Below are 21,349 nucleotides of genomic sequence, written 5' to 3' on the forward strand. Positions count from 1 at the left end.
CTAGGAGTCTAGCACATGTCCCAACTGCTTCCAATCTCCTTTCCACACTGCCTAGAACAACTTTTTTTTTTTTTTAATCAAGTCTAATGTCACTTCCCTCTTTAAAACCTTTTAATAGCTTTCCAGATCCTTTAGGATAACGTCTAGAATCCTTTACATCTCCTAAGTTCTGCTGTCATGTGGTTCTTGCCTATCCGTCCTTTCCAGACTCAACCGCTATCATGTCTCCTTCCCTCGCCCACTTTCTCCACCAACAGTTCTCAAACTATTCCACGGGATGACCCTGAGAGTCTGTAAAGATGTGTTCATGAGTAGTTTTAAAGGAACGTGACTTTCGGATGCTTAACTTTCCTAAAGCTGGTCTATGAAGACTCCTGGAAGGCCAGACCCACCTTGCGTGTCATGATGGCTCCACCCACCTGGCCCACCTCCAATCTTACTATATGGTGCTACAGGGAGGTGGAAAGGTGTAACTTGAGGATGGCAAAAGATATTTAAACTTTCTTTTAATGAAGGCATCATTAAGGCACGCATTGCCAATAAAAGTTTACTTTTATTTGCAATAATTACCAGATTTTGTGACACACACTGATTACACTGTATGATGTTAACAAAAGTAAGAGCTCAATCCAGAAGGAATTTTTACTCTTAGATACCTGAGATAAGACTGGCAAAAGACTTTGAGTCTTAAGAAGATATTCCATAAAGTCAAAATCTGTGATAGAAGTGGAATGAAATATGTTTTCAAGGAGAAAAAGAAAGGATCACTATAAAATCCTAATGAGTAAAAATCTTAAGTATTTAAATAAATGATGATGGATAATAAATCCCCATGGTATTCATAATCCACTCAGACCATTTAAAAGATTTCTGTAATCACTTTAAAATGTTGGGGGCTCCTGGGTGGCCCTGTCGGTTAAAGGTTGGCCTCTTGGTTTGGGTTCAGGTCATGATCTCGCGGTCCATGATGACAAGTCCCAAGTCAGGCCGTATGGTGGCTGCATGGAGCCTGCTTGGGATTCTCACCCTTCCTCTCCCTGTGCCCCTCCCCCACATGCACGTGCACTCCCTCAAAATAAATGTTAAAAGAAATAAAGTGTAACTCATCAGAACTTATTTTGTAACTAATTAAACCTATGACAAAAACAACTTTAGCTATTAACTGTAAAATGTGTGAGGGAAATACATTTCTTTTAGGGGGCATCCAGGCAATTTTTTAAAAAGTGTGGCCCATTCCATTGCTCCACACGGGGCTTTTCAGAGCTTGAGGGCACTGCACACTCTTTTTGGGGGGGCAGGGAGGGGCAGAAGGAGAGAATCTTTTTTTTTTTTTAAGTTTATTTATTTTTGAGAGAGAGCGCACACATGTGCACAGAGTGGGGGGACAGAGGATCCCAAGCGGGCTCCGTGCTGACTGCAGAGAGCCTCATGGGAGCCTTGAACCCACCAACCATGGGATCGTGGCCTGAGCTGAAGTCGGACGCTTAGCCAAGTAGCCACCCAAGGGCCCCAGACACTGCCCGCTCTTATTTCAGCCCTTCAGGTACAGCGTTCTCACTCGGGAGGCTCCTCCCTCCAGCTGCAGCCTAGCCAACTCCACTGTTCAGCTTCATCATAAGCGTCACTGTTCGCGAAGGCTTCTTTGTCCCCAGGCTAAATAAAATCTCCTTAATATCTTGCCCTATCCCAGTATCCTGTTTGCATACACCTGGTCCCACATGTAAGCCCTCACTCAACCTCGGCACCAGGAAGGCCTACACAGAACCGGTCTTTTCACTGTTGTTTGTATCCCAGGGGCAATGTCTGCAGGCTAGGGTGGCTATGCTTCTCTAGAAAAAACCGTTTTTCTAGAGTGGAACAAGAGGAAGTCAGATTGCAAGGAATTAAAAAAAAAAAAAATGTACAGGGGCGCCTGGGTGGCTGCGTGAGTTGAGAGTCCGACTTCGGCTCAGGTCACGATCTCCCCGGTTTGTGAGTTCCGGGCCTTCGAAGGGTTCTGTGCTGACAACTCGGAGCCTGGAGCCTGCTTTGGATTCTGTGTCGCCTTCTCTCTCTGCCCCTCCCCCAAATAAAAAAAAATGTACAAAGTGAGAAGCAGAAGCAGAGGATGTGGGTTGATTACAGCTTGGGGGAGGGGGGGTTGCTAGTGGCCAAAAGGGAAAGTGAATCTGCCACTGTCAGAAGGGAGAAGAGCACACCTGCCGTCACCAGGTAGGGAGGGGCTGGGTTTCGACACAAACGGGGAAAGAGGCTCAGCTCTCAAGAGTCTCCATGCCAAAACACTGCACAGAGCTTTACGACCGGTGACCAACAGTAACTGGGGCGTAAGTCACAGAAATAACGCATTTACATACGTCCACTAATTACTGACTCCATACACACAGATTGTAATGTGAACGCTGAGCCTGTTTTATCTCTTCACACATTTTTCTAATTGTAGGGATGTCTGGTCTCCATCAAAGGAAGCAGGAGCGGCACTGGGTTTGCACATTATCCATGCCCGTGACTCTTTCCCTCCAAAAAGAAATCTAGTTCCTCTCACAGTACAAGCCATTACCTTCCATAGAAAGAGAGGGGAAACCCTGCAAAGTCTTCCTTTTGTGCAACACTTCCTGTTGGCGGTATACTTGTCCCAATACTTGGTGCCTTGAGAACTCTCTGCCCACCTGGCTTGCTCTCCTAACATAACCATCTACCAATCATCATACAGATGATTGTCAATCATGTACAGATAGAGAAAGGAGCCACTGTCCTGGCCCGGATTCCCATTTTCCATTAAAATGCCTCCCTGCATAAAGGTACCTCACTGGCTTCCAAGAAGAGAAAAACAAAACAAAATTTTATCATTGGAAGCCCTTGGCATTCTTTTGAAGTGCGACTCTCCCCGGAAAGAGTTACATTTTAAACCTTTTGTAGTGAAGCCAAAGGCAGTAGAAGGATCCAGAAGTTCTCTGGATCTGTTTTTACATGAATAAAAATGCCCTGACTCAGCAGGCTTTTGTGAAGGTCACCCAAGTAGGTCAGTACTTTACATATTCTTTGTGCACAGTCCTGGTACTTTTTAAGTACTACACAAAATGAGGCTATATATATATATATATATATATATATATATACACACACACATACCCTGGCCCTGGGGGGGGGGGGGGGGGATGAAGCAAGCGTGAATTGGAAAGGTCTGATCCAAGTGTGGTAAGAACCTCCCGAAGAGGCCGGCCAGCGGTGCGTTAACGTGTAATTATCATCATTATTGTGATGGAAGGAGGAGGCCTGACTCCCCACCACCCCAGCGGAAGGAAGGGAGTCCTGTGCACTTGCTGGGGAGAAGGGGAAGCAGCAGAGAAGGCGGAGGGTGTGGGAGCCGCCCTGAGACTGAAGCCATCTCGCTAAGCCTAGCCGGGGACAGATAACCCGGGGCGGAGCTTTGATGGCGCTAACCGCTCCAGTTCCGTCTTTCTGGCCTTCCCAAACCAAGCTTGACAAATATTTGCTGAAGGCATGAGTCCTCTTGACTGGAGACCGCAGAGTCTGCAACGCATGAGATACACAGCGCGTCATCTGTGCACCCCGAGTAAGGGGACGGACGTCTCGGCTTAACGGGCGCATCCCGGGGACCTAGGGGCCCTCAGAGCATGCGAGCTGCAGGTGGGGCATGCCCTCAAAGCAACCCGGGCCCAGAATCCAACGGAGGGCGCACACGACCGCCCGGGTCCCGTCTCCTGGCCGCACCCACCTTCACCCCACGGGCCTGGCAACCGCCACCTTCCTTCCCGCTTCTGCAGCGAGGCCGAGCTTCGAGGCATGCGCGGCGGCACAGCCTGACGGTTCGCGCGTCCGGTGGGCAGAAGCGCTTCAACCGTCAGCGCGCTCGACCAATCAGAGCATGTGTTAATTTCACGGAATCCCGCCCCCTGGGGGGGACTATGGCAACCGGAGGCCATTCAGGCGGCGTGTTGTTGCCGCGGAGCCCCGCCCCCAATAGGGGTACTGGGTGACGGGCGAGGGTCATGGGGTGTAAAGGCTTCTGAGCTGCTGAACCTCGGAGGGCCGCCGCATCCCCTTGCCCCGCGGCGGCCATCAGCGCGCGCGGCCCCCGCACTCGGCCGCTCACCCACCGTCCCGCGGCGGCGCGGCCCATGCGGCTGGGGGCGGAGGCCGGCGCGGGCGCGGGCTGGGCGTCTCAGGTGCGGCCGGCGGCCGGGAGAGGTGAGGGGGCGGCGGCGGGGCCCGCCCCGGCCCGGTGATTGGCCGCTGGCCGAGGGCCTCTGGGCGGCCTGGAGGCGCCCCGGGCGGGGAGCCGCCGGCAAAGCCTTGGGCGCGCGGAGCCGGGAAGATGCTGCTGTCCCTGGTGCTCCACATGTACTCGATGCGCTGCGTGCTGCCGGCCGCGGTGCTCCTGGGCACGGCCCCCACCTACGTGCTGGCCTGGGGGGCCTGGCGGCTGCTCTCCGCCTTCCTGCCCTCCCACTTCTACCAGGCGGTGGACGATCGGCTCTACTGCGTCTATCAGAGCATGGTGCTCTTCTTCTTCGAGAACTACACCGGCGTGCAGGTGAGGCTCTGCCCGCGCTCGGCGCCCGTCGGCCGCACCTGCCTCCTCCCGCCTCTCCACCTGGGTTCTCGGCTTGGAACCTTCCAACCGGCGCCCCGCCCCCCACCCGGGGGACTTTAGGATCGTTCGGGTCTGCCCGGCAGATCCGGCGCCAGAAACACGTGCCGTCACCTCGTCCTCCCACCGCGAGGGGAGTCTCACGGTCTTATGTAGGCTTTGGCCCCATGCTTCTTTGCGGATAGCCCAAGATCACTAGGATCTTGGAGTGATTGTAGTTCTGTTGTTCGCAGGCTACAAGTGGCACCCCCAGGTTTTGTAACTGTCTGTCTCGGGGCTTCGCGGAGTCGGTGCAGATGGACGTTTAAGTAGGGCAAGCAGTTGACAGTTTTTGGCGTTTGGTCTGAGAAGGTTGGTAATGTTTGAGGTCAAAAGTGCGCTGTGAAAAGCCGGAGACATTGTGTTGAAACGGATTGGTGTTACTATCTGGACAGCAAGTACAACTTTTTTTTTTTTTCTTTTTTTGCGTTCTTCCAGTGTGAAGGAAAGCTGGACGAGGAAATTAATAATTTGTTACTGTAGAAGCCCTACGGTACTTAAAATTCTGGCCAACTTACGCTAGGTTTAAATGTGCGGCTCATTTTTTTCTCTGATGACTTCGCTTCTGTTACTTGGTGGAGATTGGATCTTTAGATTAAAATTTGTGGGGGGGGGGAATGGATAAGACCCTCTTTGGTTTTATTTCAAGCGTCTTTTACAAAAATAACATCTGCGAGTTTTCCTTTTATTTCCCAGTTGGGACAAAAGAGCTTGATTCTCGGTTATGCCTTATGTCCATCCCGTTCTTCCTCTCCCCCCCTCCCTCCCGTGGTCAGGCTTGGGGTGGAGGGAATGCCCTGGTATGGTTTTGTCTTTTATGCGGTTTCCCCACCCTCCCCCGCCCAGAGCAGCTGTTTTCACCCCGTTGTCGACCAGCTCCTATTTTCAGTTTGCAGTTGCCCTGCTGTGGATCCCTGATGACTGGGAGTTTGCCCCAGTTGGAGGTTGTTTGGGGGAAGGGAAGTAGGAGAAGCCAGGGCCTACGTTTAAACCAGTGTCTGTAAGTGCTTCCTAGGAGAGAAAGATCGCTCTTCCAGATCATGGCTTCCTCTTGGTTGACTTTTAAAGTGGGCTTCATTTAACAGTTTCAGGAGTTCGGGTCAATCATTAACCCCCTGTGCTCCTACTTCGCCACGTTGGTTTAAACGGGCGGCTTCATCATGATTAAATCTTTAACTTCACATCACTTGACAGCCGGCCTGGGCTAGGACGAAGACAGAACCTAGGACAAAGTGCCTTACCTTTTAGAAAAATGGTGCTTCCTGTGGTGGATTATTGTGATTCTGTTCAGAGAATAGAGCATGCAGTGCAATGTGTAATATACCAGTGACATACTGCGTGCTTAGCAAGGTTTCCCATTTTAAAAATGGTTGCAAAATTTCAGAGTTCCTAAATTGTGTGGCTCACCTCATACCTTGTTCAGTGTGGGCTTCCAGTTTAAGGGTTTTTGTTTTTTTTTTAATGTTTATTTATTTAGAGAGAGACAGAAAGAGAGATGACGAGTGGGGGAGGGGGGAGAGAATCCCGAGCGGGCTCCACGCTGTCAGCACAGAGCCGGACTCGGGCTCAAACTCACCAACCACCATGAGATCATGACCTGAGCTGAAACCAAGATTCAAATATTTAACCGACTGAGCCACCCAGGCACCCCTGGCAATCAGCAGTTTGATCTCTGTATTTATGGGTCTGTTTCTTCTGTGTTTTGTTTTTTAGATGACACATGTAAAGTGAAGCCATTTGGCATTTGTTTTTCTTTATGTGATTTATTTCATTTTGTGTAAAACCCTTTGCATCTATCCATGTTGTCCCAAATGCCAAGATCATTCCTTTTTATGGCTGAGTAATACTCCAGTGTGTGGCACATCTTTACACATTTGTGTATGAATGCTTCCATATCTCGGCTGTTATAAACAAAGCTAGAATAAACATCAGGGTGCATATCGTGTCTTTGTGATTAGTGTTTTCATTTTCTTTGGGTAAATACCCAGTAGCGGAATGACTGGATCAGATCGTATTTGTGTTTTTAACTTTTGGAGGAATCCCCAATACTGTTTTCCACGGTGGCTGCACCACTTTGCATTCCCACCAACAGCGTGTGAGGGTTCCCTTTTCTCCACATCCTCGCCAAAACTTTTTATTGTCTTTTTGACACTAGCCATTCTGACAGGTGTAATGTGATATCTCATTATGGTTTTGATTTGCATTTGCATGTTAATTAGCGGTGTTGAGCATAAATTAGAATGTTTTTAAATGGCACTTTAATGCTTTTTAATTCTGGATTTAAAAAAGAAATGGTTCATGGTAGCGTAACAATATTTTTTTATGCATAGGAGTTTTAGGCTGAAGGAACAGAAGTCCATGAAATTCATGATTTGTGCTTGGCAGGTAAACCTATTTCAGCAGGTATACTTGAACGTTCCATTGGATTCTAGGTAAATGTCTGTTCTTCCTATTTCTACTACTTTCTTTTCATATGCATTTTTTTTTTTTTAATTTCTTTTTTGACAGAGGGAGTGCATAAGCAGGGGAGGGGGCAGAGGGGAGAAGGAGAATCTTACGGAGGCTCTACGCTCAGTGCAGAGCCTGACACCGGGGCTTGATCCCATGACCCTGGGATCATATCTGAGCCAAAATCAGGAGTTGGACGTTCAACTGACTGAGCCACCCAGACACCCCTCCCGTGCGGTTTTGACACAGGAGAACATTTCAATCACTGTTGCTAAAGTTACTATTTATAACTATTTATCCTTTTAGGTTCTCCTAGAATCTTTTTAGTACTGAGATTCAACTGGGTACCTTCACCATTTACTTTGCAATAAGCAGTCGGGTTTTTAAAGTTTCAGGGCACCTGGGTGACTCAGTTGGTTAAACATCTTGACTTCAGCTCAGGTCATGATCTCACAATCCGTGGGTTTGAGCTCTGTGTCAGGGTCTGTGCTGACAACTCAGAGCCTGGAGCCTGCTTCAGATTCTGTCTCTCTGTGTCTCTGTCTGTGTCCCTGCTCGCTCTCTCTCTCTCTCTCTCTCTAAAAAAAAATAAACAGTAAAAAAAATTTAAAGAAAGGATTTTAAAAATTTCATAGATCTCTCAATTTGAGACTCACTGAAAATCAATACACACTTCTGTATCATTTTGAGGGGCACTGATTCAAATAATTATATTTCTTTTCTGTTGCTGCCATAACAAATGACCTCAAATTTAGTGGCTTAAATCAAGAGAAATTTAATCTCACAGTTCTAGAGGCCAAGTGTCTGAAATCGGAGTGTTTGCTGGTTTACACTCCCTCCTGAAGCTCTGTGGCAGCGTCATTTCTTTGGCTGTTCCAGATTCGGTGGCTGTTGGCATTCCTTGACTTGTGGCCATGTAAGTCCACAGTCTGCCTCCTCTTCTGTCTCAAATGTCCCTCTGCCTTCTCTTCTAAGGACACTTGTCATGGGTTTAGGGCCCACGCAGATAATCCAGGATGAGCCCCTCAGCTCAGATCCATTGACTTAATCGCAAATGCAAAGACCCTTTTCCTGAGTAAGGTCACACTCACAGGTTACAGGCATAAGACACTGACAGTCTTTTGTGGGGTCAGCATTCAGCCCGCTAAGTAACTCAATTCTGCTTATTCTTAGAGCTGGAGTTCAAGAGAAACTTGGGAAGCTAAAAAGAAAGTGGGGAATACTGGCAGAGGCAGTGGTGAGGACTCAGGAGTTGGAAGGTGATGTGATTACTGGAGTCTGGAGTTTCTGTCCTAGGGTGCTGTCCTGAATGTTGAGATTCCTGCATAAACAGTAATTGTGATAGTTATGGCAGATGATGAAAAATGCAAACATGTTGTTTTGGAAGCTGTTAAAAGTTCATGTACTTTTTTTCTAAATGTCAGAATTCTCTTGTCATTATTTTCAAAAACAATTCTACTCTTTCCCCTCCTTCCAGTGGAATGCACTAAACACTGATCATTGATATTGGCAGGACAAAAATATCTAGAGATACAATACACGTCTCCTAATCAACATTAATAAACAGTTGAGTCAAATTTTTTTTCCTGCTTAAATCATTTTGTACCACCCAGAATTTACTTTAAAATGTTTTACATTAATAGCCCTCTCTTCTGATTTGCTCTTCCTCAAATGCTAACGTGATCTATTATAACAACAAAATGTGGACTTTGAGATACAAAAAATTTAGTTTTTCAACTGACCTACTTCAAGTACAAAATAGTCCAAAAAACACTGGAAAGAAGATAGAGCCTTTATGCCTAAGACTTTGATGTTTTTTTTAAATGTGCTCAGTTAGAATACTCTTAAATACATCTCTGATAATGCATACCTTTAATGAAAACATTATTTTGAGTTCCTCGGGAACAACCAAAGCTTTCCTATTCTAGGTATGGTCTCTAAGACCATTTATAACTGGTTCTCTCTGTAGCTAATCTATTAGAATGAAACATGTTTATTTAGAACAAGAGAAGGGCCTTTATGAGTCGGCCTCCTTTTTATTGCATCTGGATGCTGTCTGCATTTCTGCTAAAACATTGCCCAGAGATGTCTTGAATATCAGTCGTCCTGAAGAGGATATAAATATTTTGTATCCTTGATTTCCTTTTTCTCTATTTATGCATCATCCACGTGAAGACCTTAAAAGACCTTAGATTACTTCCTTCAGTGTAGCGGGTGTAAGGGAGCTGGCCAGATGGGCTTGTGCTTAGGCATTTGCTTGTTCAAGAATGACACCGGCCTTTCAGAGAGGAAATTAAACATTGCCCAAATCAAATATGATGTTAGTCTAACACACTTGAAGTCTGGCTAGGGAATAGACTTCTAAGAAAATCTTAGAGAAATGTAATTAGAGCCGTGCTTTTATACTTTCTATAAATAAAGCCCCCCCCCCCCATTGAGCAAACAAGTTATTTTAGGTTGCATTGGTGTAAGATTTCTTTTAATGTCTTTTTTCTATTTTAAATCAGATACAATAAAATACTGAAACACTGATACAATAGTTTGAGAAAGTTAAGGTTCCCTCCACCCACACACACCTTTCCCAAGTATGCCGCAATTTGGTGTGTAACTTTAGATTTCTTCTCATTAAATAAATGTACATTGTGGGAAGACTCCCCCAATGAATTAACCTTTTGGATGTTTTTGTTTGTTTTGTTTTGCAGTGTTTACTTATTTTAGAGACAGAAAGAGAGGGCAGGGGAGGGGCAGAGAGAGAGGGAGACCCAGCATCTGAAGCAGACTCCGCACTGTCAGCACAGAGCCCCACACCGAGCTCGAACTGACAAACCATGAGATCATGATCTGACCCAAAGTTGGGCGCTTAATGACTGAGCCACCCAGGCACCCTTGGATGGGTTTTGTAGTAGCGCTGTATATGCCTGTGTCCCCTGGGGACACCTCTGTGCTGTTAGGATGAGGAAAAGAAAAGTATGAATCTAAAGATCAGTTTACTTTCCCTCTTTTGTGAATTTGTCTGAATTTGTGGAGCTGAATGAACTGAAGGCTGACTCTTCCAAAATGAAATCACAAGTTTATTTTTACTTTGATATTTTCTCTTTTTTTTTTTATTTAAATTTTTTTTAATGTTCATTTTTGAGAGAGAGCATGAGAAGGGGAGGAGCAGAGAGAGAGGGAGACACAGAATCCGAAAACAGGCTCCAGGCTCTGAGCCGTCAGCATAGAGCCCCACGCGGGCCTCGAACCCACGACCCGCAAGACCATGACCTAAGCTGAAGTCGGACACTTAATCAACTGAGCCACCCAGGCGCCCCGATATTTTCTCATTTTATTATGGTTTCTTAAACACAGGTTTAATACAACCCCAAACTAAGTAGTAAATTCTAAGGAGTCCCCAGAAACTATCCTTCCTTCCTTCCTTTCTTCTTTCCTTCCTTCCTTCCTTCCTTCCTTCCCTCATACATACAGTACTGGAGTGTGCACCCTGTTCCAGTCCTGTGCTGGGTGCTAAGGGGTAGGTGGGCAAACCGGAGACAAGATCCCTCCCCTCATGGAGCTCACCCTCTGGTGGGACACAAGCAGTAGCAACAGAATTACAACGTACCGTGCTCTATGAGATTGAGGCTAGTGGCTGGAGGGCAGGGGGCTGGGGAAGTTTGCCCAAGCAAGTGACATTTGCACGGAGCTCTGACAAAGGGCTGGTGTGGGAGGGTTTGTAGTAATCCCGGCGAGAGATGGGGGTCAGAGTAATGGGCAGAGTGGACGTGGAAAGAATGGAAAGAACCCTGGATCCATTTTCAAGGTAGCTGGGGCCTGGTGACTGGAGGTGAAGGGGAAAGGAGAGGAAGGGGTTCCTAACAAACTTGGCATTTCGTGAGTGCTGACTGTGTGCCAGGTGTTGTACTGCCATCGGCCTGTCACCCTTACAAGGTAGGCGCCTTCTTCCCCTTTACCCTGGGGAACAGAGTCACAGAGTTCACATGTGTGGTAGCTGGGCAGGATTCCGTATATGGCGCTCCGGCTTCAGGACCCATTTTCCGAAGATGCTTTGCCAGGTGGTGTGGTTATGTTGCTTGGGACGAGATCCAAGTCTCGATTTATTCATGCCAGGAGAAGCGTGCACGAACAATCCCAGTAGAGGCTGATCCTGAGATGGGAGTGTTCGTGTTTGTCAGCTTGGTGACACGAAGGTGAGACAGCTGCCTGGATTATTCAGGAAGGCTGTGTCACTTATCCTGAACTGCTTTGAATCCTATTTCAAACAGGAGTTAAGTATCACGGCATGCTTAGGAGAAAGAGGCCCTCGATTGATAACTGAACGAAAATGAAGATTCCTGAGGGTGGCCTTCAGAGCCGTCTAAATTCTGCCCTGGCCAGTTTTTCCTTTCACTGGTTTCACTGTAGGCCAACCACTGCTTCCTCCCCAGGCCCCAGAGGCCCCGGTGTGTTTTCAGCCACGTGCCTTTGGACCACTCTTCTGTAGCTACTTTCTTCCAACTCAGGCCCCAGCTCTTCCTCACCCCCTCTTGGTGTCAGGATCACATACGTGATATTAACGTAACATTAGCATATTTTACCGTCTGTATTGCCCTCTCCACAAGGTTGTAACCTTTTGGAGATGGCAATAAAGGGGAGAATAGTTTGACTTGATTTTTCCCTTTAACCAAAGGGCGGAAGTACTTGGGATGCTGTACTTCTGGTTGGGTTTCTGTGGAAGTGTGGATCCACTGTTAATGGGGATGGATTCTTGAAGGACCTTACTGGTTGACAGGTTTTGATTTAACAGGGACAGCAGGTCTAGTGAGTCTGATTGTATTCTTAAGTAGGTAAAGGGGAAAGACAAAAGAACAGTACCCTCAGAGGTACCACTGAGAAAGAATAACGTCAGACACTTTGTAAAAGAGGGAGTTCTAAGGGTGCCCAGGTGGCTCAGTCGGTTGAGTGTCGGACTCTTGGTTTTGGTTCAGGTCATGATCTCATGGTTCCCGGGATCGAGGAAGTCTGCCTTGTCGCTGACAGCACAGAGCCTGCTTGGGATTCTCTCCCTCTCTCTGCCCCACCCACCCTCCCTCTGTCTCTCTCTCACAAAAGAAAGAAAGAAACGTAAAAAATAAATAAAAGCGGGCCTTCTGGAACAGCCAGCAACATAGAGAAACCTTTATTGACTTGTCAGTAAACACCTGTACTTTTTGCTGCTTTTGAACCTATGCGGTTCTCTAAGGTTTGTTCTCTTTCTCTGTGGGAACCAGCGATGCGCTTGGGTGTCTTAGAGGGTGTTGTAAGTGGTATCTTAAGACAGCCTTACTCTACCTGGTCTCCGGGTAGGAATTTCAAGAGCACAAAGAAATGAGGGGGTTGACACCTGGAAAGGAGCATCACCTTAACTGCTAACCACATGCCAGGCTCTCAGGTTTTAGATTAAGAAAGTCGTCTCTACTCTCCAGTGACACACAATTCGGCAGTGTAGGAGGAAGTCACTTTAAAAAAGTGCATATGAGATAAGTTACTTATAAAGGAAAGAAATGAATAAAGAGCTGAGGAAATTGAGGAGTCATGCGTGTGAATCCCAGCACTTGCTTCGCTGTAGGGAGCATTGTGCATAAGCAGGTGGTTCCGGAAGTTGGATCCTGCAGAATGGATGCCAGCGCTTAGGGGCTCACAGATTGCTGTGCTCCCATCCTTAACTTGTATTTCTGGACGAAAAACATTTTTTTAATTTATTATTTGAGAGAGAGAGAGCGAGCAAGCGAGCACATACACAGGAGGGGCAGAGAGGGAGAGAGAGAATCCCAAGCAGGTGCTGAGCTGTCAGCCCAGAGCCTGATGCAGGGCTCTGTCCCACCACGGTGGTATCATGACCAGAGTGGGAACCAGGAGTCCCACACTTAACTTAACCCACTGAACCACCCAGGTGCTGAGGAAAATTTTTTGTCTTATTTTTTTCTCATGAGTATCTTATCTCCTTAGAATTCAGATTGAAAAAATCACATAAGCTCCTAGTATTTGGAATTTTTGCAGAGAATAGTTTTGTGCCCGTCAAAACAGTTTTGGATCTTGGTGTGAGAAACCGGAGCGTGATTCCTCGTTCTCTGCCACCGTGTGTGTCGACTTGAGTAAGTCAGTGTCTCAACTCCATATTCTCATCCTTAAGTGGACTACTGACTGTCATTTTATTTTCAAGAGTAAATGAGATAATATGTGAAACTGCCCTCAATGAGTGGTGCATTGTAGATGCTCAGAAAAACACACCCTAGAGAGTAAGGACAATACCAAGAGATTTACATGAGGAATGTACAAGAAAGCTTTGTGATTCGTAAGGTTCCTTTTTAAATGTTGCTCGATCATTATTTTCACATACTGGTTATTAGACAAATGGCTATGTGTATAATTTGATCTTGGTTCTGAGGGGCATCAGACTTCCTGTTCAGTGAAGTGTTGTTTCAGATTGAGCAGAAAAAGACCAGTGTTTTTGTTTGCATTACAGTAAAAATCTTGTACTGGTTAACCGGTAGTATATTCCATTGGGATAAAAAAAATACTGTTGAAAATTCATTTTAAATGATTATAAACAGTGTAGATTATACATGTAATCTTATTAGAACACATTCTTTATACACATTTCTGTGTAATCAGAGACTTTTTTTGTCTTATTCATCACTTAACACAGTTTTGAATAAAAAACTTCACTATCGGACAGTGGTAAGAACAACAGTTAGCTTTTGGAGGGATAGTTACTATATTCAAAGCATGGCACGACTAGTGTCGTGAATTTCACCACAACCGCATGAGGAGTGGTTGCTGTTATTACAATCATTTTACTTGTAGAGAAATAGATGAGAGAGGTAAGGTACTTTTACTCAAGTTCACATAGTAAGGTGATAGACTGGGATTCAAATCGAAGTCGTCTTTTTTTTTTTTTTTTTTCTTAATGTTTATTTTTGAGAGTGCTAGTGGGGGAGGGAGGAGTGCAGAGAGAGGAGGGACAGAGGATCCCCAGTGGGCTGCACGCTGTGGGGTTCGTACTCCGGAACCATGAGATCGTGACCTGAGCCGGAGTGGAGTCCGATGCCCAGCCGACTGAGCCCCCGGGTGCCCTTCACATCCGAGTCTTAATTCAAATCAAATACTTTAGCCTGGGCTCTTAGTGACTGTTATGTTGCACTGCAGAGGAGGAAAAGCTCTTCTCCGCTTTCTTAGGTTTATAGCTGAGGTCTGCGCATCAAACTGATAAAAGCCAGATTAACGGGCGAAAAGACATTTTCTGATGTTAATGTTTTTACATGCATTGGTGCCTCACAGAAAAGAAGTGGAGACCAAAAGAACTGAATAGACTCGGCTTAGGGGTTTATATGTCATGTTAACAAAGGGCAGTAACTTGTGGAAACATGGCTAGATAGAACAAGGGCTTCGGACCTTTTTTGGGCTGGTAAATTGTGGGAAGGTCCCTGGGGAATGTGTGCTAGAAAAGGGTGGTTTCGTAAGCTTTGCTCTGCAGACTCATCGGCTGCCTCTGGTCTTCCTGGCACGTTAGAAGGGAACACCTTTAGGAAGGGGTATTAACGTCACCTGGACAAACGGAAGTTTATGCCTCAGGCAGGCAGAAGGGGTGTCTGCTGTTCCTTACTTGCCTTCAGCTCAAAGTAATGCCGTGCCAAAGGGGCATATTTGGAGGTAGCATGCTCTGACCCCCCTCCACAGACTCTATACTTAAGGGCAGTGAGAAAGTTAAAAAGTTCACTTTGGGGGCGCCTGGGTGGCGCAGTCGGTTAAGCGTCCGACTTCAGCCAGGTCACGATCTCGCGGTCCGGGAGTTCGAGCCCCGCGTCAGGCTCTGGGCTGATGGCTCAGAGCCTGGAGCCTGTTTCCGATTCTGTGTCTCCCTCTCTCTCTGCCCCTCCCCCGTTCATGCTCTGTCTCTCTCTGTCCCAAAAATAAATAAACGTTGAAAAAAAAAAATTAAAAAAAAAAAAAAGTTCACTTTGCTTGCTGAAAAAAAATGGGTATTATTGGGATAAATGAAGAATCTTGTTTGTTTGTTTTTTTTCCCACAAAGAAAGAATGCTGTACATCCGTGTCCTGGTGGTGTCATCAGTTGGGTATTCTACTGTCTACTGTGTTAAACGTGATTGCTTTCGATTCCATTTCACTACTTCTTTTCAGGATACAGAGAGTCTTCAGGTTGTTTACATATCATGGAGAAGAGTAAACAATGTAAAGATGATGGTGAGGGAAAGAAGTCCAGCTCAGTCCATGCCTTCTTCTGATAGCCCTTTGGGCAGGTTTGTGTGACTAAAGCAGAATAGTCACCAGAGTGTTGCCATGAAGATAATTATTCATGGAGCATTTTTATTGTCCCCTTCTAATAAAATGAAAAGGAAAAAGGACTCTAGATGAGCTTTTAAGAAGTGGGTGAGCCTAAAATCGAACAATTATGATGAATCTAAAATTAAAGAGTTAGGAATAACAAAAAAGCCGTATGTTTTTCATCTGCCTGATTTTGAAGGAACAAATTACCTGTGAAAAAACCTGATTAATGTGATTCGAAATACGTGTACTAGAAGATTCCCAGAATGGATGCCTTAAAAAGTCACTGGTGCACTTAAAGCATTTTACTTTGGGGGTGCCTGGGTGGCGCAGTCGGTTAAGCGTCCGACTTCAGCCAGGTCATGATCTTGCGGTCCGTGAGTTCGAGCCCCGCGTCGGGCTCTGGGCTGATGGCTCGGAGCCTGGAGCCTGTTTCCGATTCTGTGTCTCCCTCTCTCTCTGCCCCTTGCCCGTTCATGCTCTGTCTCTCTCTGTCCCAGAAATAAATAAACGTTGAAAGCATTTTACTTTGTTTATTCCAAAACCTCTTACTGCCGAAAATGAGATGCAGCTTTATCTACTTGTGAAAAATAAAAGTGCAACTTAATGATTCAGTAAACTTGTGCTCAAAACCACCTGAGTGCTAAGCCCTGGGGTAGAAAAATGAACAAGACCCTGCCACGGAAGAGCTTATGAGCTCTAAGGGGTAGGATACGCACACACGCACACAGCGCGTGGATGCTCCCATAGGAGTGTGAACAGGGTTCGTCCTGGTGCAAAAGGGAGTGTGATTAATCCTGGGCTCTGGGTTAGAATGAGAGGGCGCGGGTAGGCTTATAGGTCGTCAATAGAATTGTCGGGGAGGAAGAACTTCCTCTGCCCTGCGGTCCTTCCGGCTGGACTTAGACTCAAGTTGCTATGAGACAGATGAACAGGAGAAAATCAAATTTAATAGGCATACGTATGGGACTCCACACAGGCGGATTGCGAAGATAGTGAGGCCCTGTGATGCTTACAGGAGCCGAGGACAAGGGAAGGGTCTGCAGATCCAAAGTGGAGAAGGCCTTTAGCAGGAAGCTAAAGGAGATGATTTGAAAAACAAAGGCTGCTCTATTATGCAAATAAGTTTCTTAGGTAAAGAGGAGTCTCTGTTAATTGCGCTCTTCCTCGTACAGGCTCCCCTTTTCAATGCAAATTTAGGCAGTTGAGAGGAGGGGAGAGAGAGAGGCAAGCAGGTGTCTTTTCCTGCATCTGCTGGGTTTTGATTACTTTGAACTTGAAATAATCTTTTTGCCAAAGTGGACTATCTTGGGGCAGCCTGCCCTTTTGTGTTTATATTTATGTGTAAGGGTATGTTGTAAATTCTTAGAAACTTTTTTTTTACATTTAGCGAACACTACACCTGTCTCGTTGTATACTTAGTAAGGTAGTAATCGCTGTTAAGTATTTTGAGATTCTGCATTCTTAAAAAATGAAAATTTTTTCTTCCTCTCCATGTTAGTAAATTGAAAAACGAACTTTCCACCTAATGAAAGAAATTTGACAATTTCAAATTAGAACGAAGAGTTTTTTCTTTGAAATCTGGTAAATCAAGTGAAGGACCTTAAAACTTCATATATATGATACCTAACATTGTAATTCTGTGTTCCTTTCTTTGGTTAGTCAACCTTTTTTCAAAGTACTTAAGAATGATATGCAACTATTACAATAAGATTTGCAGTTCATAATTTCATTTACTTTGCTTTTAGATATTTTCAAGTTTTAATTAGGAAGACTACTCTTTTCTAACTTATTTCTGTTGAATTTACAGTGGCAAATGAAAAAACTTAAATAGGCAATCATCCAAATGCCTACTTTAAGATATTAAATTATGTTTTGTGAAAGGCTTACCCTCTTTTGTACCATCCTGCATTTCATTTGGAAATAGCTTTTATTTCATATCAAACAGTATTGATATCATATCAGTCAATTAATATCATATCATATCAGTTTGATATTCATATCAAACAGTAATCTTTAAAAGTATGATTGATGTATTATGTATTTTCCCTTAAGTGGCTATGAATTCGTTGTTGTGGTTTTTTTCCCCCTTCTGAGTGGTGTAGCCGTAGAACTACATTTTCTCTATCTGTTTTGCCCAATTAAATTCATTGCTTATCTGGGGCGCTTGGGTGGCTCAGTTGGTTGAGCGTCCGACTTTGGCTCAGGTCACGATCTCACGGCCCGTGAGTTCGAACCCCGCGTTGGGCTCTGTGCTGACAGCTCAAAGCTTGGTGCCTGCTTCATGTTCTGGGTCTCCCTCTCTCTCTCAAAAATAAATAAACATTAAAAAAAGTTTTAAAAAATTCATTGCTTATCTTACTGTCTCTAGCTACTGTAGAGGCCACTTTTAGGCAGCAGGCTTGAGCAATGGAAACTCAAGGCAAAAGGGCCCAGAGCGACCACCAAGCTGAACGCCAAGAGGCTCATAAAGTGACCCACCAGGAATGGCCGTGGGCACTAACTAACCAACGGGCTACTGACAGCCAGGCACAGCTACCAAAAACGGGAGAATTCCATACGTTCCCATCCTTCGTCCCTCCACCCTGTAACTAAAGCCCCTCACCATCACCTCCTGGAAGAGTGTCTCCTCTGCGGTCCCGCCTGCTGCTTTCTGCAGTGTACTCAGTAGACTTCCATCTCCCTTGCTCCGCCTGGGGTGAATCCTTTCACTGCCTGCGCCACCGGCCCCCATCTAATCAGCACACACCGGAATTACCACAGTCAATCTAAAATAACACCTTTTCATAACTTGTCTGTTACCTGCCCTTCAGAGGCTACAGCCTAGAAGTCTGTTACCCAAGCCCAGAGCAGGATAGGAAAAGGAGGGTCTCTTCTTGTATGGTTCAAGTGCTGACTTCAGCTTGAGGGCAGGCAGGTCTCCAAAGAGTAGTAACCTTTAAATGTGAGTGTGTCATCCAAGGAACTTAAGCCAAAAAACAGTCGCATCGCTGCAGTACCATAAACCCAGTGCGTGGTAGCCAATGGACTCGAAGCAATTCTGGCTTTTTGGTGAGAGAACGGGGATTGCTCACAAACAAGAACTCCCTATTAACCCTGCGTAGATCAAACTATTGGTTTAGGGTGTTGTTTTGTTTTGTTGGCACTGATTTACTTTATTAATAAAAATTTAAGCAAATATCTAAACAATTATGTATTATAAATTACATGTATAGCACTGAATAGTTTTCTGAGGAAGATGATAGAAATCTCAGTCTGAGTTCCTGACGTCCAGACCTCTATGCCCTCTATTTGCATTTTTCTACAGAGATGCTGGGTTAATGTCATTTTCTTTCTTCTGTTGTTAAGACAGGAATGAAGAGTGTTGCCACCAATATATCTGTGTGGATATCTAAAAAGCCTTGGTTGATTCATAATCTTGCATAATCCATGATCACAAGGTACAGAAACAAAAATGCCCTGAGTAAAAAAATACCACTGTTAGCAGTCCTTTCCTTTAAAGTCTTTAAACATACACTTTCAACTTCTTTAAATAATTTATTATGAAACATTTACATTTAAGACATGCAGAACTACAGAAAAACTTCTATAATGAATACCTGTGTTCCCACCATCCGGTTTAAGAAATAAAACATGACTTCTAAGAGTTGAAGCCACTGTGTACCCTCCCATGTTGAAGCCTCCCCCCTTTGCTGGAAGTCACCTGTATCCTGAACTTTCTTGTTCTCTTGTTTTATTTCTTAGTTTTTAATTTTCTTAACTAAGTTCCATGTCCATCATGGGGCTTGAATTCGTGACTCTGAGATCAAGAGTCACATGTTCCACCGACTGAGCACATGTTCCACCGACTGAGCCAGCCAGGCACCCCAGCGAGCTTTCTCTGTTCTTCACAGAGCTACCGAGAGTCCTAATCATGAACCGTGTTTCCCTGTTACTCACAAAATCACGTTTTAGTCTTGAGTGCGGTATTCAGAAGACTTTTCCATTCTGATTCGGGTCTCTGTGGGGTCTCCCTGCTCCAGCTCACCAGCCCTGCGGGTAGCTTGGTCTGACTGCGATACCGCTAAGATGCCTCAACAGGTCTCAGACACTACCGATTCCATTTCTTCGTCCGCCTTTTCATGAACGTCCTTCCTTCGTCTCATTTGCTGAAATCACACCTAATGGATGCTGCTTCTGCTCCACAGTTGACAGTTCTTTAATATAAAATGTGCCATATTTTCATCAAGTTTGCATTACGTCTCATAACAGTTGTATGTATCCATGGCTGTCTCGGTACACGGTAGGCTTTTTGAAGGGAGGCGTATCTTACAAAAAGGGTTCCGGAGATTGTAAGCGGTCAGTAAATGCTTCTGCTTTTCTCATGAGGATGTTGATCATTCTGTTCCACTCTATGACCTGCTCTGCACTTACTACGATAAACCTGTGCCACTTATGGTCTCTGATGCTTCTGAGAGAAATCTAATCTTTGTTCATCCTGGATGGAGATATTCATGACGTTGCCGATTCTTTGACCTGTTTTGTTACAGTGGTGTATGTTTTGAGATGTTAAAGTAACGTTTCTTTCTGTTTTCTCTTTCAGATATTGCTATATGGAGATTTGCCAAAAAATAAAGAAAACATAATATATTTAGCAAATCATCAAAGCACAGGTTTGTATTTCATTTGCCTGAAATGTAGGTTTTCTACAGAAAGTAGATGAGCTTTCAAAGTGATGTTTTTATTCCTTTAAATGAATTTTTGTTGCTGTTAAAACATGAATTTTCAATGCAGACATTATATCATGATCTTACATTTTTATGATTTTACTTTTTTGGAAAGTCAGGAATATGAAAACTGAATTTTCCTAAACTTACCCTTCTCCCTTGAATGGGTGTAAATAAGCCATTTTCTTTCATTTATTCTGTTTCTTTGAATAGTTCTTTAAATAATTTATGCCTTCTTTTTGTAAGTTATGTTTCTGGAAGTAAAATTGGGTCAAAGAATATACACATCTTACATATTTGACTGTTAACTTGCAGAAAGGTTGTGCTAGTAAGTGACTACCCCTTCCCTAAAGACAGTACTGTATTAATTTCTAATATCTGCAGTTCCTTTTGCCTCATCAAATGTTTTGCTTTAATTATAGCTTGTTATTCTGTCTGAAGAAACACAGAAGACTCTGGTCTTCGATTATAGTGCAGTGTATACTTTAAGGCACTTTAAAAAAAACTTCTTATTTTGAAATAATTATAGATTCTCAAGAACTTGCGAAAATAGTATATAGAGTCCATGACCTCTTAATCAATTTCCCCAGGGATGGCGTGTTATGTAGCTGTTGTACAGTATCGAAACCCAAGAAACTGGTCCTGGTTCAGGTACTTTTTAGTTCAACAAATAATTCAGTCCCGAGGAAATCCCACTTCTTTTTATCAAACCCGTAACTGCTTCTGATGCGCCCTCGCCAAAGTCCATTTTTATTACTTTAAAAAGTGTAGTACCCAGGAGCTCAAAGCCACACCAGCCTGATGGACGATTGTACCGTAATGGAAAATCACTTCAGCCTTGGCTGTTTATCTTCCTCCTGTCAACGGTGTACCTTCACGATTATGATTTGGTTGCTCTTATCACTGCCTGTGCCCTAGGTAAGGTAGAGGAAGGAGGCAGAGGTTGAAATGCATTTTTCTCAGTTTTGCTCATTGGTGACTATGCTCTGCTTTATGGGACAAGAGTTGATTTTATGGGACAAGGGTTGATAGGAGTTTTGAGGCAGCCGAGCCACAAGATGACAGTCAGTGTCTGCTTCTAACGCTGGCCTGTAGGGCAGGCCAGGGATTTCAGTGTTTCTCCGGCCGTGCCGGGCTTCCCTACCACCAGCGTCCTGCTCCTGCTCTCTGCTGCCGATGACGCATTTCTCCCGGGCTTCCAGTCTCTGAATGTGAAGGACTCAGGGGTCCAGGGTAGGGAGCG

The 21,349-nt window shown here is 44.9% G+C and overlaps 1 protein-coding gene across 2 annotated transcripts in view; it reads left to right on the top strand.

The window, feature by feature from the left end:
- Positions 1-3,977: 3,977 nt before the first annotated feature.
- AGPAT5 (1-acylglycerol-3-phosphate O-acyltransferase 5) overlaps positions 3,978-21,349 on the top strand; it is a 60,246-nt gene continuing 42,874 nt past the window's right edge. Inside the window, exons 1-2 of one of the 2 annotated variants that reach the window (XR_006293859.1) lie at positions 3,978-4,555; positions 19,983-20,052. Coding sequence is in view for 1 of the 2 variants with exons in the window: in XM_043557529.1 (XP_043413464.1) it covers positions 4,337-4,555; positions 19,983-20,052 (289 nt within the window). In the remaining variant the exon portion in view is untranslated. The remainder of the gene's footprint in view (positions 4,556-19,982; positions 20,053-21,349) is intronic. The other variant, XM_043557529.1, reaches the window with a different exon arrangement.

Source organism: Prionailurus bengalensis, chromosome B1 (genome assembly GCF_016509475.1).
Source record: "Prionailurus bengalensis isolate Pbe53 chromosome B1, Fcat_Pben_1.1_paternal_pri, whole genome shotgun sequence".
NCBI classification, from domain to species: domain Eukaryota; kingdom Metazoa; phylum Chordata; class Mammalia; order Carnivora; family Felidae; genus Prionailurus; species Prionailurus bengalensis.